At 42.0% G+C, this 22,031-nt stretch overlaps 2 protein-coding genes across 3 annotated transcripts; both read left to right on the top strand.

The window, feature by feature from the left end:
• The first annotated feature begins 4,477 nt into the window (after positions 1 to 4,477).
• rtn4rl2a (reticulon 4 receptor-like 2 a) lies at positions 4,478 to 9,110 on the top strand. Its single transcript, XM_061769975.1, has 4 exons — positions 4,478 to 4,820; positions 5,526 to 5,752; positions 5,853 to 6,086; positions 7,225 to 9,110. The coding sequence occupies exons 1-4, from the start codon at positions 4,763 to 4,765 to the stop codon at positions 8,077 to 8,079; spliced, it is 1,374 nt and encodes a 457-aa protein (XP_061625959.1). The 5' UTR covers positions 4,478 to 4,762; the 3' UTR covers positions 8,080 to 9,110.
• Positions 9,111 to 12,715: 3,605 nt separating this feature from the next.
• On the top strand, positions 12,716 to 21,467 carry LOC133476503 (N-acetylaspartate synthetase-like). 2 transcript variants are annotated; one of them, XM_061769974.1, is made up of 4 exons: positions 12,716 to 13,059; positions 15,219 to 16,731; positions 17,440 to 17,604; positions 20,295 to 21,467. In XM_061769974.1, the coding sequence occupies exons 2-4, from the start codon at positions 16,680 to 16,682 to the stop codon at positions 20,693 to 20,695; spliced, it is 618 nt and encodes a 205-aa protein (XP_061625958.1). In that variant the 5' UTR covers positions 12,716 to 13,059; positions 15,219 to 16,679; the 3' UTR covers positions 20,696 to 21,467. The 2 variants fall into 2 exon arrangements, with proteins under 2 accessions (XP_061625958.1, XP_061625957.1); XM_061769973.1 differs by having other exon boundaries at positions 12,718 to 13,059; positions 15,219 to 15,564.
• The last annotated feature ends 564 nt before the right edge of the window (positions 21,468 to 22,031 follow it).

The raw sequence follows: 22,031 nt of genomic DNA, 5'->3' as shown, positions 1-22,031 counted from the left end.
GGGTCCATTGGTAATCTGAGTCCCTGGCAACCTGGATGAATGATACCGTCGGAGGGCGTCCCGCAGTCACTTCGATTGTACCCTAACGTCGCTGTGTTGTGAGTTCATTGTCGTCGTGTTGTAGCGTTTGCACTTGTTGTGACCTGTCTCATGCCCGCCACGAAATGCTAAAGAGCCATCAAAATGCACAGCAGGCATGTTTTGTTTAAAATATCGCCCTTACATGCAGACGTATGGCCAATAACCACTCACTACTATGACCACTTGCATTTTGTACTTTTGATTCAGGCAGAGTTCATGATTAAATTCAAGTTGCGATAGAAAGTGTATGGAATGAAAATGGGACTTGGTATTTTGACTTTACCCTTAAGTACAACAGTACAAGTTCGTGTTGAAGCAGATGTCCATCCATCCATTCTCAACACCGCTCATCCTGCTCAGGGTCACAGAGCGCTTGAGCTTATCCCAGCCGACTTCGGGCGAAAGCTGGACCACCACACCCTGAACTGGTCGCAGTGCAGATATAGACACGGACAACCCCTGGGACTCACATTCACACCATCGCTGAGTGGGAACTGCACCCACGCTGGCTGCACCCAAGTCAGGCAAATGCACCACTAAAACATCAGTGACTGTTTAAGAAGATGTCTCTCTTGAAACTGCCTTGTCCCACAAAACATAGATCATTAAAAGCAACGTCACTATAACAAGCATTGTGTTGCAGACTGTGTGTCTGAGTTTGGAAAGAAAGCAGCAGTACAGTAGATGGCTTTTCGGAAGTGATGACGCAAAGGAGGATGACAATTGAAAGACGTAAGGCAGGGGGGCTTTAGAAAACAAAGAGAAAATTGAGTGGAGGCGAGCAAGACGACTGGCACGAGCTTCTTTGTTGTTGACAATGTGATAGATACTAAAAAGATGCTGCCACTGTGGATGTAGCAGTGTGACGGAGAGATTGTGCCAGAATGAGACAGGCATTACTTTCCTGTACCAGGGGCATAGATTTTATGGACAAGGAAGGCATAGTCACAGGGGTAATTGGTAGATAAAAGTAATTGAGTAATATTTTTTTTCAACAGTTGAAGAATAATACTACTCATTCACTTTAAAATATTAACAGTAAAATTGTAAAGATTTGGGTAATTTGACTCCCTCCATCCACATTGTATTCATTACGCTATCAAATTAAAACGCAAGTTATTAGGTCTTACATTGATGCACCTTGACCGAAATGTTTCATATTTCATATGCATATTGATTTAAATAAACCTCCAAAACTGTCTGCATCACAAGTGGCTCTATTCCGGCAAATCCTATTTTCATGGACTGTAAATTGCCCGGAGGTGTGAATGTGAGTGCGAATGGTTGTTTGTTTATATGTGCCCTGCGATTGGCTGGCGACCAGTCGAGGGTGTACCCCGCCTCTCGCCCAGAGTTAGCTGGGATAGGCTCCCGCAGGCTCATGACCCTAGTGAGGATAAGCGGTACGGAGAATGAACGAATGAATGTTCTCCTCATCAACACCGCGAGGTTCTGTGTGCCAAAGTATATTGGCTGTCGTGATGCAGCGTCACCCTGATTCATGGTTTGTGAAGAATTCACGTGTGATCGCCCGACCCGTCAAATGCGTCCCATTCGCACATTTGCCACATATCAACTCATGTCATGCGAATAGTTCAATTTGGGTCCGATGTGAACGCACCATTAAACATTCATGTTGTGGTGTTGGATTTGTGATTTGTAATGTTTTTTTTTTTTTCCACCTGACTATTGGATAGGACGTGAGGTACACTCTGGATCACAGATACAGACTTTATAGATTCAGTTTCTAGTTTTCAGTATCCCTTAAGTACCTGGATAAAACCATGCAGTTATGGTGAGAACATGCAAACAAACTTCAGAGGTGAGATTCAAACCTTCAACCTTTGACTGTGAAGGACACATGCTATCCACTTTGCAACTAACCTATTTCATGACTATATTTATGAACTCAACCATGAAAAATATTGAACAGACAATGCACAGATGAATACTTTACTCAGAAGGCAAACAACTAGTTTGTGACTCTAAACTGGCCAGAAGAGAAGAAGAAGAAGAAGAAGAAGAAGAAGAAGAAGAAGAAGAAGAAGAAGAAGAGGGGTACGACAATAAATGCAAGAGTAGCAATTGTTTGCCCACTATCCAATATCAAAGACCACTTGATTCGAACTGCTGGCGAATGTTTACTTTCTGCTGCAGGTAAAATCAAAGGATGTGTGCTGTTACCGTGGTAACAACCGCACCTCGACTTCAATATCCCATTAGCGATATCTACCGCACCTGCTGGCGGTGCGACTGAGCTGCCATCAATCAGCACAACGATCCATTCAGCCGTGAACCCAGGAGGCCAAATCAGAAAGCTGATGGAAACTGTGAATAGTTGTGTCACTGTCTCTCACCATAGGGAGCAAGAGAACAACAAGCTGTTGTTTTGAGGTGCTACGACGCACTCCTCACTTTGTGACTGACGACAGTTCAAAGCAGAACTAGTGCTAGTTTGGAGGATGCAGACAGAGGGACAATTAGACAATTAGAGAAGACAGACGGACTAGAACCAGCTGGTAGATTTGGTGCTGTGAGGAGTGCGGACCGGGGAAACCTCATTTCAATTCTGTGTGGGACTGACACCAACACAAAGTAGCATACGACACAACTTACTGGAGGAGATAGCGCCTTCAAAGCGACTGTGTGCGTGACTTGCACAACACTGAAAACTGACACAGTGGTGGCAAGTCCTTCCAGAGAAAGAAGAAATGTTTTCCACAAGAAACACTCGACACACACTTGTGCAGCTGGCATTGTAGGTGTGTGTGAAGGGGATGCCTGTGTTCAGATCGTCCCGGACAGTCAGTGGGCACTAAAGGACAACGCAGCCTGAATTAGTCATCTGTTGTTGGTCATCCATTTTGTTTTGTATGTGTCTGGTATTCTGATCTGTTTGCTTTCTGTGTGCATCTATAAATGGCAAGCTTTTTTTAAAAAATGTAACCTCGAAACAGCTCTAATCTAAATGTATTCATTTTGAAGGCCAAAGATACAGAGAGAGGAAAAGCAAAACGTCATTGACAACTGAAGCTACTCTGGGTAAAAAGCGCTATTCAAAAACAATTTCCAATGGTCACCTGCTCTTAACAGCTAACAACATGAACACTCTTTAATTTACTTGATCATGTTTCCCTCACGTTATATGCTTCAAATCATCCGTCATTTTCGAAACAGATGCATTAAATAACCCAAAACATAAACACAGTCTGTTAATGCTTACTGTAATATGATGTGTTTATGCCAGTGGAGTAAATTTAATGGTAATGAACTAAAGAGGATTTTTTAAAAATAAAATAAATAAAAAATAGCATATGTGTGTCAGAATACGTTTTTGACACTCTCAGCCCTAGCAAAACAAAATAAAAATAAGCGAATGAATAAAATCAGAGATAAGTGAAATATTTATGAAATTCATTAGAATGAATTCAGAATGTTCATTCTAATTAATAGGTCTAGGTATTTTTAAGGTTTAAAAGCTGATAAAAAACAACAACCATGTTTTATGCTACATTGTTGTGTACAATCAGGAAATAGTAATAGCTATCCATTTTGGGGTTAGCACTTGTCCTCGTTAGGGTCACTGTCGAGCTGGAGCCTATCCCGGACGACTTTGAGCAAGAGGCTGATTACACTCCGAACTGGTCGCAGGTCAGTCGCAGTGCACGTACAGATAAACAACCACCTAATCAAGCTGGAATCAGATTGGAAACAAAAATAAAAATAAATCTAGCTGGCTAGTCAAGACACACACTATGAAATGAAGACAAAAGACCGTTGGAAGTAAATGTAAAAGTATGATTATATGTATTATTATGTATTTTATTGTATTATATATATATATATATATATATAATATACGAATGAATGAATAATCTAATCAAGTTGTACATGTAGGTCAGTTGTTGTGATAGTGTTAAGGCTAGCAGAGAAGGCTTAGAAGCCGCCGGAAGACTCTAAATGGGGGCCTGATGGCGTGAATGTGATAATATTGTTCGTCAATATGTGGCCTTTTGATTGACTGGGACAAGCCCAGAACCCCCCCCCCCCCCCCGCAACCCTTGGGGAGCAGCACTATAGGAAATGTTTGTGCTGACCTTACACAGCAAATCATCACAATTGTTTGCAGTGATTCTCCCGTGGCAGCAAGTTTGAATCATAATTCGGGGGCATCCTCCTTTCCTTGCGCACAGCCATCGGAGCTTTGTGTCGGAGCTTTTGTCTGGCTCGCACGGCGCCGGAAACAGACCAAAAGAGTCGAGAAAGCCGCTGCCAGGAAGCGACTCGCGCGCTCTTCTCCTCCCCGTCCTCCGCTCCTCCATCATCAGCGGGCACCGTGCCTCGGCTCCCTCCCTCCCTCCTCCGCACGAGTCTCATGCAAGCAGCGTTTACGCAAAGTCAAGTTTTGCCCAAGAGAATCCCCGACGGCGCGCCTCGCCCCGCCCCTTTCCGCTTCTTGACGCCCTCGCTCAATCGTGAACCCCCTCGCCTTGTGACGTAGGAGAGTCCACGGTGGCCACCTCACGAGGCGAATCGTTGGATGCTGCCGCTATATATGGCCACGGGTGCCCATCAGCCGGCACACTCTCCAGTCGCTCCGACTCGGGAACCAGGTCCTCAGCGTAGATAGCAGGCAATACTTCGCCCCACCAGGCTAACTCGCTTTGGGCTTTGGTTCAGGATGGAAACCTTCTCGATTCCTCGGAGCCGACGACGCTCCGTCGTGCGCAACTGCAAAAGTAAGTTTTGCCTTTTGGGCGTCTTCTTCTTATTAACGTACAACGACAGCAAATAAGTGTGCGTGAATTCCTGGAATGCTTCGAGAGCGAATTTCAATCCTAACCTTCCCGTACAACACGTACAAAATACGAACTATGCAAACTTCGAACGAAGGCGACTTTTAACGATCACTGAAAAGTCATCTCCTTGTAATTTCCGACAAAAACGGATAAATTGACAGAGAGAGAGAGAGACAGATAGGCTGATGGAGCAATTCGTTTCAATTCTCGGCGGTGTGACCATTTGATTTGCTCAAAGATGGGAAAGATGGCTACAGATCGATAGCTTAGATGTCTCCACGAATCTCTTCATCCCATGAGGTCAATTCAATTGTCACACCAGCAACACTGACATTCTTAATATGGAGACAACCGAAAAGGAAAAGGAAACATAAGTCATTTCAAATAGAATCAAAGCAAGATGCATACTTGTATAGCGGATAGACATTTTGAAGCTGGTCGGGCCATAAAAGCCGTCTAATTATGCTCCAGTAATATTTGTACAGTTTGTGCAAAGTGGATACAAGCAACAACATGGTAAACTCGGTAAATACAATACAATCCCCAAAAATTCAATCAAAAAGGGCAAACTGGACCGGAGTGAACGGGAGCTGGTTTCAGCACCACCGACTCACCTCCTCCTGCTCCTCCTCTTCCTCCATGCAGGCGGCCTCTCGCTTTGGTTGGTGGTGTGGATGGTCCTCGGCAAGCCAAGTCCGGCGTCGGGGTGCCCGCACCTGTGCGTGTGCTACCCGAGTCCCATGACCGTGAGCTGCCAGGCGCAGAACTTCACCGCCGTCCCGGCCGGTGTGCCGTATGAGTCGCAGCGCGTTTTCCTCCAGAACAACAGGATCACGGAGCTTAGAGTTGGCTCTTTTGGCTTTGGGACTCAGGTAGGAAGGAGTCCATTTGGTGCATCCACATCAAATGTGCACGAAACGAGTCAAAAGGTTTTTCTTGCTGGAATCATCACATATTGATATTGTATTATAGGTCCTGTGGCTGTTTTCCAACAACATTACATGGATCGAAGCAGGGGCTTTCAGTGAGCTGAGGGACTTGGAGGAGTTGGACCTGGGGGACAACCCTAACCTTCACCGGCTGGAAGGAGGAGCCTTCCGCGGCCTGGAGAAGCTCCAGAGCCTCCATATGCACCGCTGCAAACTCACCGCCCTGCCTCACGACATCTTCCGCAAGCTTTACAGCCTCCACTATCTTTACTTACAGGTATGGAACACAGGAATCAGATGAAAGGTGGAATTAGTTGCAAATAACATACATAAATGCATTAAGTTCAATGGTATTGCAGCGTTATATGGGAAGCTGTTAGAGCATTTATTCGATTTCCTTCTATTGTCCTGAATTATGATTCAAAACTAGTGTATGGTGAAAAAAATGTTTCATTGGCTTTATGGTTTGATGTTAACTAATAGAAATGTAAGCACTTCGCTAGTTGTACTCAAGCACGCAGTCTTCAACTGGTGCACAGTTTTTGCCTTGCTAGTAACATGTAGTTGTTCTACTATTATGCCTCTAAGTCCAGGCTTGAAAAAAAAAATCACCAAAATTATTCACACTTTTAACAAAAAACAGTGCTATATATTTTATGTATGTATTGTTATTTTTTTTGGTTGTTGTTAACAACACTGCCAGTACAATTACTAACAAAGAAGGTGAAGGGAAGCTACAGTGGATATAAAAAGTAAAAGTAACAAAGAGGTTAATATGTGGACCTTAAGCTGAATATGAAGCACATCAAATAAATGCTTCAAACGGCTTGCCTTGAAGCGGTTTGATGACTTATTTGTAGTGCACTAGTTGTAATTTACAATTGAGCGCACTAGTAGGATATTGAATAAATGCTCAAAGGACTTTAAAGCCATTTGATTATTTATTCAGTATCCCACTAGTGCAATCGATTGTTTTCCTAGTGACAACAAAGAGTGTACTTCTACATGTAGAGTACATGAGATGGATATCAAGGATGTCAAATTGCTCAAATGGCTTTCCAGTCATGTAAACACTTAATGTATGTAAAATATGTAATGTACCTTGCAGGAAGCTGCTGTCCACTGATCAACAAAAAGCATATTTACAATTGTATTCATATCCCACTGGGAGTTATTTCTTTCACAGTAATTTTAGACCTTTGTGTTTGTGTGCAAAGAACAAAGGTCACGACATTAGGCAAACAAACATTCCTGCTTTTTAATTTGTCACAAATTGACGTCACAGGCTTGATGAAGCTGTAATTTACCAATGCACTAATTGTGTTGCAAAGAAGTATGCACAAGAAAATCCAGAAGATGCCATGCGGGATACATTGCGGTCTTCTATTGACACAATCTTTGGCTTTTGTCTGCAGGAAAACAATCTCCACTTCCTGCAGGATGACATCTTTTCTGACCTCATCAACCTGAGTCAGCTTTTCCTGCACGGAAACCGTATACGCACCATCTCAGAAAATGTATTCCACGGCTTGGTAAACCTTGACCGCTTGCTCCTTCATGACAACCGTGTGAGGCAGGTCAACCGCCGGGCCTTTCGCGACCTTGGTCGCCTGACCATGTTATTCCTCTTCAACAATTCCCTGCCCGAGCTGCCCAGTCAGACCTTGAGGGACACTCAGGGCATAGAATTCCTCCGCCTCAATGCCAACCCCTGGTCCTGTGGCTGCGAAGCCCGCGCCCTGTGGGAGTGGTTCCGGGAGGCCCGTGTCTCTTCATCTGAGGTGATTTGCGCATCTCCTTCCACGCGCCGTGGTCAAGACCTTCGCTTTCTTCGAGAAATGGACTTCGCCCTCTGCCCACTGCCTGACCCAGGCTCCATCGCCGGGTCCACCACCACCACCTTCAGTACGAAAACCAGATGGTGGTTCCACAAAAACAAGCCCCAGTCATCAACTAAAGGTCTCTTTGAGAAGTCTTCAGAGAGCGTCAAAGCCGGCTTGTACGGGAAAGGCCCGTCCACCAGCACGTCAGTGGTCAAGTATGAGATGGGGGAGGAAGAACTGGCACTGCCTAAACTTGACCAGGAAGAGTACTGGGCAAACTATGGCAACGAGGACTCAGGTGTCTCCCTACGATGCTTTGAGCTCGAATGTCCACCTGAGTTTGACCTGCCTCCATTTTCCTCCTCTCCCTCACCGTCCTGTCCCTCTTCCCTTTCAGTACTAACCGTCTCAGTGTTCACGTTCAACCTCCACTTGCTATTTGGCTGAATCTATCTTCAAGTGCCCTGCTCCTTACCTTCCAGCCTGTTTTAAAGGCTGCAAGTTCCATATTAAGACTCTCTATACCGCCCTTGGCAGCTCTGTTGTATGCCAATCCTCAAGGCACAGCGAGCTTGATAGGAAGATTCTGATTCTACCACCCCACAGGGCTTAACACTTTTCAGGGCTGCTAGAAGATCTTTAGCTACAACACACTACAGGCATGGCATTGTGCTTGAAGCCTGAATGATGTCATGATTTTCCTGAAATCAGGGCTGCGAGGGCTAAGTCCATCATTAACATCAGCAAGATTTGAAAGCAGTTGTCAATGATGTCATTATTTTTGTCAACTCAACTGAGTCAAAACTACTAGTGCTATTATTGCACCCAGGTAACTGGTTTATACTAATTACTGTTAGAAAACAGTGCGTAGTAACAAGAGTATTGTAACCACTTACAGTGCCATGTAAATACCTGTGTATGTTTGTTGTGCGTGCTCAAATTGATGTCGTCGAGCTCATCTTGATCCAGGCAAACTGTGAAGGCAACGAGGCATTGAGGAGACAGAGATCATATTCTTCGAAGCTGCTCGGGGAGTGGCATGAAAAGTGAAGAAATGAATGGTCTGACATGAAAACGACAGAGTAAAGATCATTGTAAAGTGACAGATTTAGAATGAAGAAGGCGAGAGCGAGTGATTGAGTGAGTGACTGAGTGAGTGAGTGAGAGAGAGAGAGAGCGAGAGAGAGAGAGAGAGAGAGAGAGAGGGTTGACAGGGCCCTCACAAGAATAGGTATAGTAAAACATCCACTCATCATCAGTTATACTTATTTGTATCTCAATGTTTTTGCATTTTATTCCCATTTTAATATTTTCTGTAAATAGGGTGTCATTTACGACAAACACTGGAAATGAATTCTTCCTTTCAGGAAGCCTGAGATTGGTTGTTGGATGTCTTTCTGTGACATATTGATATTATGTAAAAAGACTGTTGACTGGATGCAGATGAACATCTTTATAAAGAGATACATTCAATATTTCCTGGATCGGACTTGTGCTTTTCTTTCAAAAGATGTTAAAACTTTAATTGAGCATAATTATTTTGTTACGAAAAAAGATTGAAACAAACCAACTAAAAACTAGTATCCAGCAAAAAATAGCAGATTGCTGTGTGACTAAACCTTGAGTACATCTGAGTCAAGTGTCCCAAAAGGACACACCAATCATTCATACAGTATTAGTCTGATCTGGAATGGATCTGACTGTGAACGGCATCTGCTATAGTGTGGATAAATAAGGTTGAGTAGATTCACAAGCTGGCAGCACTGCGAAAGGCAATTACGTCAGTAAGTTTATCACTCCTCTGAGTCATCGACCAAAGAGGCCAGATGGACCGATGAGGTGCAAATTGGCTGATTGGAAAATAAACTAAGAGCGCAATGAGAGTCAAATGGGTGACAAAGTGCAGAGAACAGGAGGGAAATAAGACAACAAAGTGCCATGCACATGCAGACATACGGATGGAATATGAGCTTGAGTGGAAATGGAAAAGGCAGAGGGGGAGCAAGAAATAAGATCAAATTGGCATCTTTCAATCTCCTTCGGTCTTATTAAGGCCACTTAAAATTGGCCCATTTTTCACCTTTCACACAAAGCATGGTGGACATGCTTTCATCCTGCGCCCCCATATATGCTACAGCTCCCTCCCGTTCTCAGATGTTCAGATGGAAGCAAAGCAAAGGTGTCAAGGTTGACATTCCGTAGGAGTTGAAGAGTGGGTGTGCACACAGAATCGCACTGAGCAAGTTGTCACTGCGCAGGAAAAAACAGGAAAGCCAATTGTGATGCCACTTGTAGATTATATTCAGTGTTATACGAGAAGGCAAGCAACATCAGTTCTCAGAGATTGGAGCAATATCATTCACTGAACGAACTTCCATTCTTACACTGCCACCCCTTGTTTTCTTGTTCAGTTTGTCAAGAAGAAGAATACATTCTAACTTGTTTTAAATTGATGTCATTGAGTGGGCAGATCTTTCCTTGGCTCATGTTCAGTCGAATACCAATGCACACACACAGACACACACGTTCACATGCACACGCGCAGCAGGCATGCACCTGCGCATGCACGCTGTTGTGTAAGTCCTCCAGGCAGTTGTCAGTTGTCCAGCATCAACAAACACACTGAGCACAACAGAGAAAAGGAAGTGTTAAGATGAATAACTGCACTCCCACTTGATTACTTTTCATGCATATCTCTGGCACAGATTGGCCACTGTAACAAATTGCTGTTAATTTGCAACACTATATTACTGTACTTTATTACAATTGTAAAAAACTGTTAAATACTCGGTGGCACGGTGTGTGACTGGTTAGAGCGTCTGCCTCACAGTTCTGAGGACCTGGGTTCAATCCCCGGCCCCCGCCTGTGTGGAGTTTGCATGTTTCTCCGAGCAATCCGGTTTCCTCCCACATCCCAAAACATGCATGGTAGGTTAATTGAAGACTCTAAATTGCCAGTAGGTGGGAATGTTTTTTTTTTGTCTATATGTGCCCTGTGATTGGCTGGCTACCAGTTCAGGGTGAACCCCGCCTCGCGCCCAGAGTCAGCTGGGATAGGCTGCAGCTCCCCCGCGATCCTAGTGAGGATAAGCGGTGTGGAAAATGGAGGGATGTATTATTATTATCTATTAGTGGTGAGGCTAGGCCAATTTTGGGTCCACCAAATGGTATTTTTCAAGGTCTAAAAAGTTTGATCAAATTTCAGAAGAGTAGGTTCCAAAATGAGGTCATGGGCTCAGCCAACCCGAAGTACTCGACTTAGACTCGCCCCTGGTTCAACTCATTGTTGGATATAGGAATAAGACTACATTGCTGTGATAAATACTGTCTACAGATGATTACAATTATTCACAAATGTTTTTTTCTTGCTTGCTTGAAGTTCACTAACGTGGTAATGAAGTTACCATTGCTACTTGTTCTGTAGCTAAATATAAACACTCATTATGGAATATTTTACAGAGTGTGGATACAATTATCAAGTTATAAGTAAAACATTTTTATATTCCCTTTTGTTCAACAATATTCCTGTACTTGTGGAAACACGCACAAAGATATCAGAACGAACATGGACACTCTGAGCTTCCCAGTATCACAAGGTGCTTGTAATTCCTATGTAAGGATGTAGCAAGTGCATCAGACAGCTCATCCTTCACATCCAGATTGGTCTTGGCAAAAGATTTCCATGACGCATCCTCACAGAGTTCATATAACTTGTGTGGGTTTGAAAGGACGTCATTTAACGTCAGTCAGCGCACACAGTTGCACGAGATTTTTGGGATGAGAAATGGACAGATAAAAAATATACAAATGGATTTATAGCTGTTATATGTTAGAAAATATCTCCCGTTGGATTGTGTTGAAAACTGTACTGCATCCTTTTTTTTAATACTGAGACTACAGTACTTGGAACGTAGTAACTTTGCCAATGTCTGTCGTCACCTATTCAGTCAATTTTTAAACTGTAGAAATGACTGTGAACACAGTTCAAAGCATTAGCCCCAACCAATTGTTCCACAGAAGGATAAAATCTTTTTGTGGACGATGTAGCTGAGCCCCAATGTAAGTTTTGAGCCAACAGAGAAAGAGTTCATGTTTGGTGTTTATGTATGGTGTCTACATTCAAAGCAATGGCAAAATTGCTTTGTGGTGGAGAAAACCTTCTTAGATTGTTGGAACTCCACATAAAACATAATATATGAAATATGAAAATTCAGCTATTTTAATGATGAAATCATTAAAATAATTGGATTGAAAAAGAAAATCGATGTAAAGCGCGGACCATAGAACTAAAATGGAACAATTGAATGTAATCATAAGGTTTTATTTACTCTTCACATGGCCAGGAACTGTCAGATGCTGCAGGGCATTGTGAGCAGGCACGGCATCACGGTGAAGGAGCCACGGGTTGTCTTGCCACAACTTTGCTGTTTCGCACGCACTGAATGACGCAAACGCTGCAGGATCTCTTTGTCGACATACTGGTTTGATGTAAAGGTTTTGTAACACCACTCCTAGAATGTTTCAATTACACCTCCTATTGACTGCATACTTGGAATAGTAAATTTAAAAGAAAAAAAAAGAAAACAAAAAGATTCATTTCAGATATAGAAACACTGCGCCCGTACATTGTACATACTTTTTGGAAACATTGCAAGGGAAGTGATACAAAAATGTTATTTGGTCAAAACGAAAAAGGATATACGGTGTACGATGAATACTGAATTATGAAATTAACATATTGCAAAGATTTAGACAATTAAAAACTCAACCGGGTCACTTTGGACCCATGTTGCAGATTAAAGGGATTTAAAGGAAACTCAGGCATACAAATGTATAAATATTAAGTAATGGTAGCAAGAGGAAGCCATTGGAATTGGAAACTAATTGGAATTAGTGAATTTCTTTACCAACCTGACAAACTGGGTCCTACTCAACTGTACATGAATTTGTCTTTTTTTTTTTTTTTTTTTTTAAAGATAAGGGGCTTTTATCTGACCAGTTCAGGGTGTACCCCGCCTCGTGCCCGATGACATCTGGGATAGGCTCCAGCACGCCCGCGACCCGAGTGAGGAGAAGCGGCTCAGAAATGGGCTTTTATCTGCCAGTGGACACTTGAGGCTACGCCCAGACAAGGCTGCAAGTTATGGCCGGTTAAACAAATGTATATGTGTGAAACTTTATTTTAGTTTTCTTCCCTCGAATAGCAATGAAAGTTGTTTTTCAAACAAGTTCACCTGGACCATTTCAAAGGACAGTGCAGGGTGGAGGTAATGAACATGTGTAACAAGGACTGCTAAGCAAGCGCATGAGGAAGTGTCAAGTATTCGCTGACACAATCCTCTCTGGGAAGAAACCATTTCAGATACGACGCAAGTAATCAGTGTTCTTCATGCTTGACGAGTGGCTTTTGAAGCATTATTGCAACCTGTAAGTACTCATCTTTTCAAAATGTTTGTAGTTTGAATCAGCTATTTCTGTCTCCATTAAATAGAAAACATCTTCTAATCGAACTATAACACATCAGTGACAGCCTTACAGTAAGTACAGTGCATAGTGTGGTTGTTACAGTCTCTTCCAGGTTGACAGGAATTTTAACATCGATACCACACTCATTATTGTGTGTGTTTTTTTTCAAAAAATTATTTCATCATATCAGTTACAAGATGATAATAATGACACATAATGAAGGCACACTGAAGTTGAGTCGTGACCAAACCAGTGGCTTTTTTTTCCCTTTAAAAAGGGTAGCGGAACCAAACACTTATTTGTACATTCCAGGTAAACTACAGTGCAAACCCATTTGAACTGAATCAGATACTATAAGAATGTAGAGCAACATACAACTGTGATTGCTTGAGCTCCTTTTCATGCACATGAGCTTGAAGACTGACAAAAGGAAAGGACTCTTTATACAGCACTGTGACATTTTATTCATATGATTATACTGTATGTACACATTACAATCACAATTTCAGTAGTATCACTATTCTGAATTTACAACCCCAATTCCAATGAAGTTGGGACATTATGTTGTGTTAAAATTCTAAGTTCATTCTTATTTGATAAAAACAATAAAGTTTCTCAGTTTGAACATTAAATATCTTGTCTTTGTAATGTATTCAATTAAATATAGGTTGAACATGATTTGAAAATCATTGTATTCTGTTTTTATGTTTAACACAACGTCCCAACGGCGGCACGGTGGACGACTGGTTAGAGCGTCTGCCTCACAGTTCTGAGGAGCGGGGTTCAATCACCGGCCCCGCCTGTGTGGAGTTTGCATGTTCTCCACGTGACTGCGTGGGTTTTCTCGGGGCATTCCGGTTTCCTCCCACATTGGTTAATTGAAGACTCTAACTTGCCCGTAGGTGTGAGTGTGAGTGCGAATGGTTGTTTGTTTGTATGTGCACTGCGATTGCCTGGCAACCGGTTCAAGGTGTACCCCGCCTCCTGCGCGATGATACCTGGGATAGGCTCCAGCACTCCCACGACCCTAGTGAGGAGAAGCGGCTCAGAAAAGGGATGGCTGGATGGACAACGTCCCATCTTCATTGGAATTGGGGTTGTAGATGCAAAATACATATTGTAAAGAAAAAGTTATCAACGGATATGGTGGTTTACGGCCCCCGGTAGTGGAAAAAATGTATTTCCAATTACTTGTGGGTACAGGAAGTCCTCCGTTGCTCCGACGTAACACGAATTTCCGCCTAAGTCGGATTTTACCGTTAAAGTCGAAATTTACGTCGAAATACTTCTGTTACGGGTATTGTCCCACGTGATTGTGACAGCAAGCTCAGTGTGTGTGGGCGTGTGCGTCGATGTGTGAGTGAGACGGAACTGAAGGAGGAAGGAGTGCGCGCGGGTGAGAGTGTGTACAGGAGCAAGTGTAGTGACGAGTAGCCATTAGCGGAGGACCCGTTGACGTTGAATGTGCAGAGGAGCTAATAAAGCCATTAAAGCAGCAAATCGGTGCCGCCACCCAGCTCAGCTGTGCAACGAGAGAAGGGAGTTAACCCCTGCGTCTCCCGACCACGGTCAGGTGACCGTAGCGGGAAAGGTTAACACTTCGTATATAGAAACTAAAATACATTAAAGTAAAAAAATAAGATGCTGTACTTACCTTTACTGCTGAGAGTGTGAAAAAAGGCAAAGATACTCTCGGCGCACAAACACAAACACAGACAAGCACTATGCATCAGCTAAGCAGAAACACTATGGTGCTGGGACAAAATGGCGGACGAGGCACGGCCGTCGTAAAGTCGAAACGTCGTAGGTCGAGTACGTCGTAACTCGAGGACTTCCTGTATTTTGTTTTGACAAATGCTTTCAACTATTTAATTAAATGTTTTAATTTGAACAATTCTGGGAGAACCGGGATGTTAGTCCCGGTTCCATTTGGTTCTTGAGTCTCGATGCCCAACCCTAGTGAAATGGGTATACTGGAGAATTATTTAAAAATTGTAGCAAAGAGGGTTGGGTTGCTAGCCTTCTGTCACTTTAAAAACACATTACAGTAGATTATTGTGACCATTTTGGTTCATTGCAACAATGCGCTTCTAATGTAATTATTTTTACTTTACTTCCAGAGAACCTGCTCATCTTGTTCTGACTGACACTTCAAATATTCACTTCTCTTAGCTAGGTAAGGAAACAAACGGAAGAAAACAAACAAACCAATCTTTGAAATAACCTTCTATAAGGAACAGGAAAAACTTTCTATGGAGGAAAAATCATTGGACGGTGTGGCCACTAAACCTCGAAATGGAAAAAACACAAAACCTTCAACTGTTGTTGTGCGAGAGTTTGAGCCGGAGGACCAAGTGCATGTACAACGGATCTTTTCTGAAGGAATGAAGGAGATGATATTTGACACGGCCGTCAGAGGCTTGAGACATCATCCTGAGAGCCTCCTGCTCTATTTGACAATGGCGGGTACAGATTTAGTTTCATATATTTGTCTCACATACAATCCAACTTTGAAAGTGTTTGTTGTCAACAAGGGAAGGTTGTGTTAAAAATATATATTTCCTTTTGTGATTAAACATTGTTCTTCCTTGCCATTCATATTCATCATGCCTCGTGGTGGTCTAAAGCAGGGTACACACATAACAACAACCAGGCGATATTTGAACGTTTTCCCCCTAATACCCAAGACCCCATCGCAGATATCACTGAAATATTGTCCTGAGGAATTATGTGTAAAAAGTTGTTTTTTTTCATCTCCAATCTACTCGGACACCATGACAATCGTGAATGTCAATCCTGTTTAACATTTACGATCGTACATCTTTTTGTATGTGATCAACAGTGAGTTTGGCTGAGCCACGGGAAACAAATAAAATGATTAAAACAATTATCAAATGATTAAATATAAAACTCACCATTATGCTATTACGATGAATGTAGTTGATAAAATTAGTGGGAGCCCAGCGTTTGTTTCTCTTCAGTGAGCCTGTCCCATCTAGTGGTTGTCTATTTTTCTTTTAAAAATAACTCCGATGGCTTGTCTTTTAATGTTGACTGGGGCCATGCTGAAAGCAGAATTTCTCCTTGTAGTTGCCGGTGAGCACCATTTAAAAAAAAAAAAAAAAAAAAAAAACCTCTCAAAAACGTCTGCTAGTGACAATATTCTACACCAATCAATATGATGGCTAAAACGCTGTAATAGCCAACTCACAGCTCAATAAAAACATATTTTGTTCAGTTTCTCTGCGCGCCCACAGTGGTGGGCAACCCCTGCTCTCGATTATTGAAATCAATTGGCTTGTTACTTTAATAAGCACTTGTAAGGCACAGGGGTGATTGGTTTGGCTGGAGAGCTTAAGCCTACAAATTAATGTACTATAGGTCAGGCACGTGGACACAAAGCCACTAGGGGGTCTCAAGAACCTGACCTTTTGCCCTGAACCAAAAAAAAAATGCCTTTTTTGCTGCAGCACGTTTCTCTTCATTCATCAATATTAAAAAATAACAATTACCCTCTCTGTCATCAGTTTTAGTGTTTTGAAATCTATCGGACATTTATTTTTTGTCCTTGGGAGAATTGTATGTATGCTCCCACCTTGCGCTCATCCCCCACTCCTCTTCATTTCGACAGAGGTATGTTGACCTTTTATATACACTGTCTCTTCCCTTGATCTCCTTTATTAATAGTTCAATTATGAATTTGTGATTGTGTTAACAGAAGTAGATAAGTTAAATACATAATGTACTACTGTTTTTTTTCCTCAATTGTATAAACAATGTTGGTGATGGGCGCCATTTTTTGGATAGAGCACCTTGCCCCGAAAAATGTCTGTGCACTTGCCTGGTATAGATGTATGCCAGGGTACTGGAATATGATCTTTCTCCTTCTGGAGGCGTTTGACTTCTTATAGCAGAGCACGTACCTGGCATTAAGCTGTTTAAATGACAGACTTAAGTCGATGGGAGAATCTGCCGAGCCAGAAATGATGATGCTTTTCCCTCTTATGCACATGAGTGAAGATGGCCCGATGAAAGCAATAAGCAAAGATGGCGAATTATATTTTATTTTATTATTATTATTTTTTTACCTTATCATGCAGGATGTGGGGTCTGTTATATTTAAAAAAAAATAATGAAGAGGTTAAAAATCTGTAGGTGTGTACCCTGCTTAAGGATTTTGCACAGTACTTATATCTTTTATGTATTCCTATACTTCCTACTCACTTTTCCATGTGAAAATCCTCCAAGTATAATTGGTAGCCAAGGAGAAAAGATGATTAAATATATGTTATTTTTTTTCATGAATACGTCTGCCCTTATCTTTTTTTGCTTTTTAAACAGCTGTCAGTTTTGTGATCACGATGAGCTGGTGGGTGGTAGGACTCCTCCCTGCAGTTGTGCTGTGTGGACGTTACTTCTGCAGCAGGCGAGTGATTCGTGGTTATTTGGAGGAAGCCATGAGCAATGACATGGGTCACCTTGAAGAGTTTTACAAGAAATCACCAAGTAAGTAGTACTGGTTAAGCCTCAAAAATGCAAAATTATATCTATAAAATAATTTTTAAAAAGTAATTTGGAGGTATGCTAGACATTTTATACTTTCTATGTTTACAAAAGTCCTATTTCTCTCAAATATTGTTCACAAATCGGTCTAAATTTATAGTGTGTTAGTGAGCACTTCTCCCTTGCCGAGATAATCCAGCCACCTCACAGGTGTGGCATATCAAAATGCTGATGAGACCGCAGGATTAATGCACAGGTGTGCCTTAGGCTGCGCTAAAAAATGTGCCGTTTTCCTGTATTGGGGAAGGGGACGTGGGTCAGAAAACCAGTCAGTATCCTGTGTGACGACCATTTGCGTCACACAGTGCAACACATCTCCTTCGCATCGAGTTGATCAGGTTGTTGATTGTGGTCTGTGGAATGTTGGTCCACTTCTTTTCAAAGGCTGTGCCAAGTTGATGTATATTGGCAGGAACTGTTCCATGATGTCGTATACGCCGATCCAGAGCATCTCAACCATGCTCAATGCGTGACATGTCCAGTGCATGCATGCCGACCATGCAAGAACTGGGATGCCTCCGGCAATTCTGAACAGATCCTTGCAACATGAGGTGATGGTCTCGGATGAATGGCACAACAATGTGCCTCAGGATCTTGTCACGGTTACTGTGTGCATTCGAAATGCCATCAATAAAATGCACCAATGTAAGTTGTCCATAAAATATGCCTCCCCTTAGCATAACCCCACTGCCACCATGGGCCACTCGATCCACAACACTGACATCAGCATACTGCTCACCCACACACAGTGAAAACCGGAATTCATTGGTGAAGGGAACACCTCTCCAAAGTGCCAGACTCCATCAAATGTGAACATTTTCCCACTCAAGTCGGTTATGATAAACTTCCGTCAAGTTGAGACCTCAATGAGGATGACGAGCATGCTAATGAGCTTGCCTGAGACAGTTTCTGACAGCTTGTGTAGAAATTCTCTGGTAATGCAAACCAATTGTCGCAACAGATGTCCAGGTGGCTGGTCTCAGAGGATTTTGGAGGTGAAAACGCTGGCTGTGGCGGTCTTTGGCTGGTGTGGTCACATATGGTCTGCGGTTGTGAGGCTGGTTAGATGCACTGGCAAATTCTTTGCAATGCATTTGATGATGGCTAAATGAACATTCAATTCACAGGCTACCGCTCTGGTGAACATTCTTGCAGTCAGCATGCCAATTGCATGCTCCCTCAAAACTTAGCGATATCTGTGGCATTGTGCTGTATGATAAAACTGTGCGTTTTAGAGTGGCCCTTTATTGTGGGTTGCCTAAGGCAGGCCTGTCCATCAACTAGCGAGGTGAGGTGTTTTCATTAACACGGAAACTTTGCTTCACCTGAGGATACACGATGCTAGCCTATAGCGAGCTAGCCTTTAAAAAGTGGGAGGCAGAAACACAAACTATTGTAATTCCTACACTGTTTAACTGATTATAAATACCCTCAAATGTAAGTGGAAGTCTGCAGCAAGCATGTTTCATCGCAAATCCATTCTGGTGGCCACCATCACTGAGTGGGAACTGAACCCACACTAAAGTCAGGCGAGTGCACCACTACACCATCAGTGACTGTGTGTGTGTGTGTGTGTATATATATATATATATATATACATAAAATGTGCAAAAATGAACATGATTTTGGCAAATGACTGCAATATAACAAAAAGTGAAATATTTAAGGGGGTCTGAATACTTTCTGTACCCACTGTGTGTGTGTGTGTGTATATATTTTAATAGAGAGAGAAAATATAGTGTAGGTTACCTCTGTCAAACTCATGGCCCGCGGGGCAAATGTCTGCCGTGTCATTTTATGTGGCCCGTGGGGTATTGGAAGGTCTTAAGTCATTTGAGCAGTTTACACGTGTATTCACCATCAACTACATTTCCCATAATACATTGTTGCCTTACAAATTACTGCCATTTTACCACTCGGTGGTAGTGTAACCGCATCAGTGCAAAGCACTTTTATAAGTGACTTGAGAAACGTCTACAAATGATCCCCAAATGTCGAGGAAGGGAAAAATTTTATTCAGATAGAAGGCTTTTTCAACAAAGATTGGAAAAACAAATATATATATTTCTTCTGCTGTGTCCATGGGATTCTGTATTTATGCAGACAATTTTTTACAATATTCCCTATTCACACATTTCTCATTAGCGGTTCGTATTCCCTTTGCACTTTATACCAGGCCGATTTGTATTTCCAAAATGCTCACTCTGTCATGTTCTGAGTAGTGCAAAATTGTGAGCAATGGTTTGTGAGCACTGCACATCACATCACAACATATCACAATAAACCCTTGACACAATGCAAATATGTGAGCAGTATTAGTGGGAGTCAGAGCCATTTGACTGAACGTTGAGGACCATGACATCATTGCCGCAAATTGCTTTGCTTGAGCGTCTTGCTGTTTTTTTGTTGTTGTATATTTTCATCTGTTGAGAAATAGAGAGCTATCATGCTAATACATTCAGAAATAGCAATTCTGCAAGATGACACCCTGTGAATGAGTCACACCAACTGATTCACACAATCCTTTTCACACACAATAGCATTAGTTGTTGTAATACAAGAATATCTGTGCTGAGAAGGCCAACTCTAGATTTTATTTCTTTTAAACTTAAATTCTGTGTTCTCTCCATCAGATTGCCGCCTTTGGGTTGCAGTGCGAGAAGGCCAAGTGGTAGGTGTTGTAGCGATGATTGGCTACAAGGCAGGAGGTTTTGCTGAGCTGAGGCGCATGTCAGTTGACCGTAGGTGTCGGAGGTGTGGCGTGGGTATGGCCCTTGGATTTAAAGTTCTGGAGTTTGCCTTAACTCAGGGATACGCCACTGTTGTCCTGGGAACCACAGCCTACTCACCCGCTGCGCACCAGCTCTACCAGCGACTGGGATTCCAATGTAGTGGGATCACAAATGGATACATGCCACATGGTGCAACACAGTCTCTACTGGATAGAATATTCTATAGGGTCTGCCATCATCACTATAGACTAGAAGTGAAAAACATGCCTTTAAATGGACACGAACCACTTTGGGAGACATAACAGGTGCAAAACAACTACACAGTAAACGTTTGTCCTTATCATAACTGTAAAATGAATTTCCTGGATTTAAAAATATAATTTCACCTGACAAATAATGACACTATCATGTCTGAAATCAGGACGGCAACGTTTATCGTCGATGGACTTGATGTTGACTCATTCTGTCCGTCGGAATTTAGCAGGTATTCCTCAAATGTGGGACATGCAACTCCGGGGATGTGCGAGATTAAAAGTAATAAAAATATGATCTCAGGGTATAATAATTACACATTTACACAGCTTTGACTAAATTATATTTTTTCTTAAAAATAAAAGGTTAAAAAAATACGCATTTCCGCTATGAATTTTGTTTTAATAAAATTATCAAAATGCGCTATTGGTACTGCCAGTCTTGCAAGGTAAAATCTTCATTCTAGCTATGCGTGTCAAGCTTGTGGTAGACCAACACTTTTTTTTTGTTTTTTTTGCATGATTAAATAATACCTTTTAATTGCCTTTGTTTTAACATTTTTGAAAGGTGTGTGAGAGAAAATAAATAAAATCTGAAAAATGGGATCTTCAAACATATTCAGCCTTTTTTTTCCTTCTTGTTTTTACTGTAATGCCCTAAATAAAATTCTGAGGTTTGGTCACGTGACGTATGTAACCATCGTGGGGGTAGTTGTGATGTTAATTTCGGTCATGAACACAACATTAACCAGAATAGCGTGTTTTGATTAGTGGTGGCACATACAATGTATTCTTATATAAAATAAATAAATAAATAACTTTGCCTTTGGTTTTTCCTTCGCCTTTAAGAAAGTTATTCAAGTTTTGGAGCCATCTCTTGTGACTTGAATGCTCTGTGCATTGACTGAAATGTGTCAGACGAATGCACTTTTGTAGGGAAATAAGGGTACGGTTTATGCAGACAGCAGCTCATGAGCACAAGCTTGTCATTTAGAATGAATTCTGATTCACTAACATACGCAAGGTTGAGCGAAGAAAATTTGCCAGGACATACGTGTCATGTATTTGATGCTGGTATACGCGTATACGCTCAACTTGTGTGCAGAGTAAGAACAACTCTCTGCATTTATTAGTGAATGAGGCCCATTGTCTTGATTTCACACCAGTGTTTTACACACCTGACTGGAACTTAGATTTTTATGTAAAAAAATTCAACATGCGGCCTCGAATAGATTTAAATTTCTTGAATTCCTCCTCCATGCTGCTCTTTTTTAAAGCGCTCTCCTGACTTAAGTCTATTCTACAGCTGACTGGGAGCCAGTGTAAAGCCTTTAGAATCGGAGTATCCTCTGATCTGTTTGTTCTGTCAGAAGACCCAAGCTACAGC

The sequence above is a fragment of the Phyllopteryx taeniolatus genome, chromosome 4, assembly GCF_024500385.1.
Source record: "Phyllopteryx taeniolatus isolate TA_2022b chromosome 4, UOR_Ptae_1.2, whole genome shotgun sequence".
Lineage (NCBI taxonomy): Eukaryota > Metazoa > Chordata > Actinopteri > Syngnathiformes > Syngnathidae > Phyllopteryx > Phyllopteryx taeniolatus.
The sequence above is the reverse complement of the archived record's forward strand: the minus strand, read 5'-3'. Positions and strand labels throughout refer to the sequence as shown.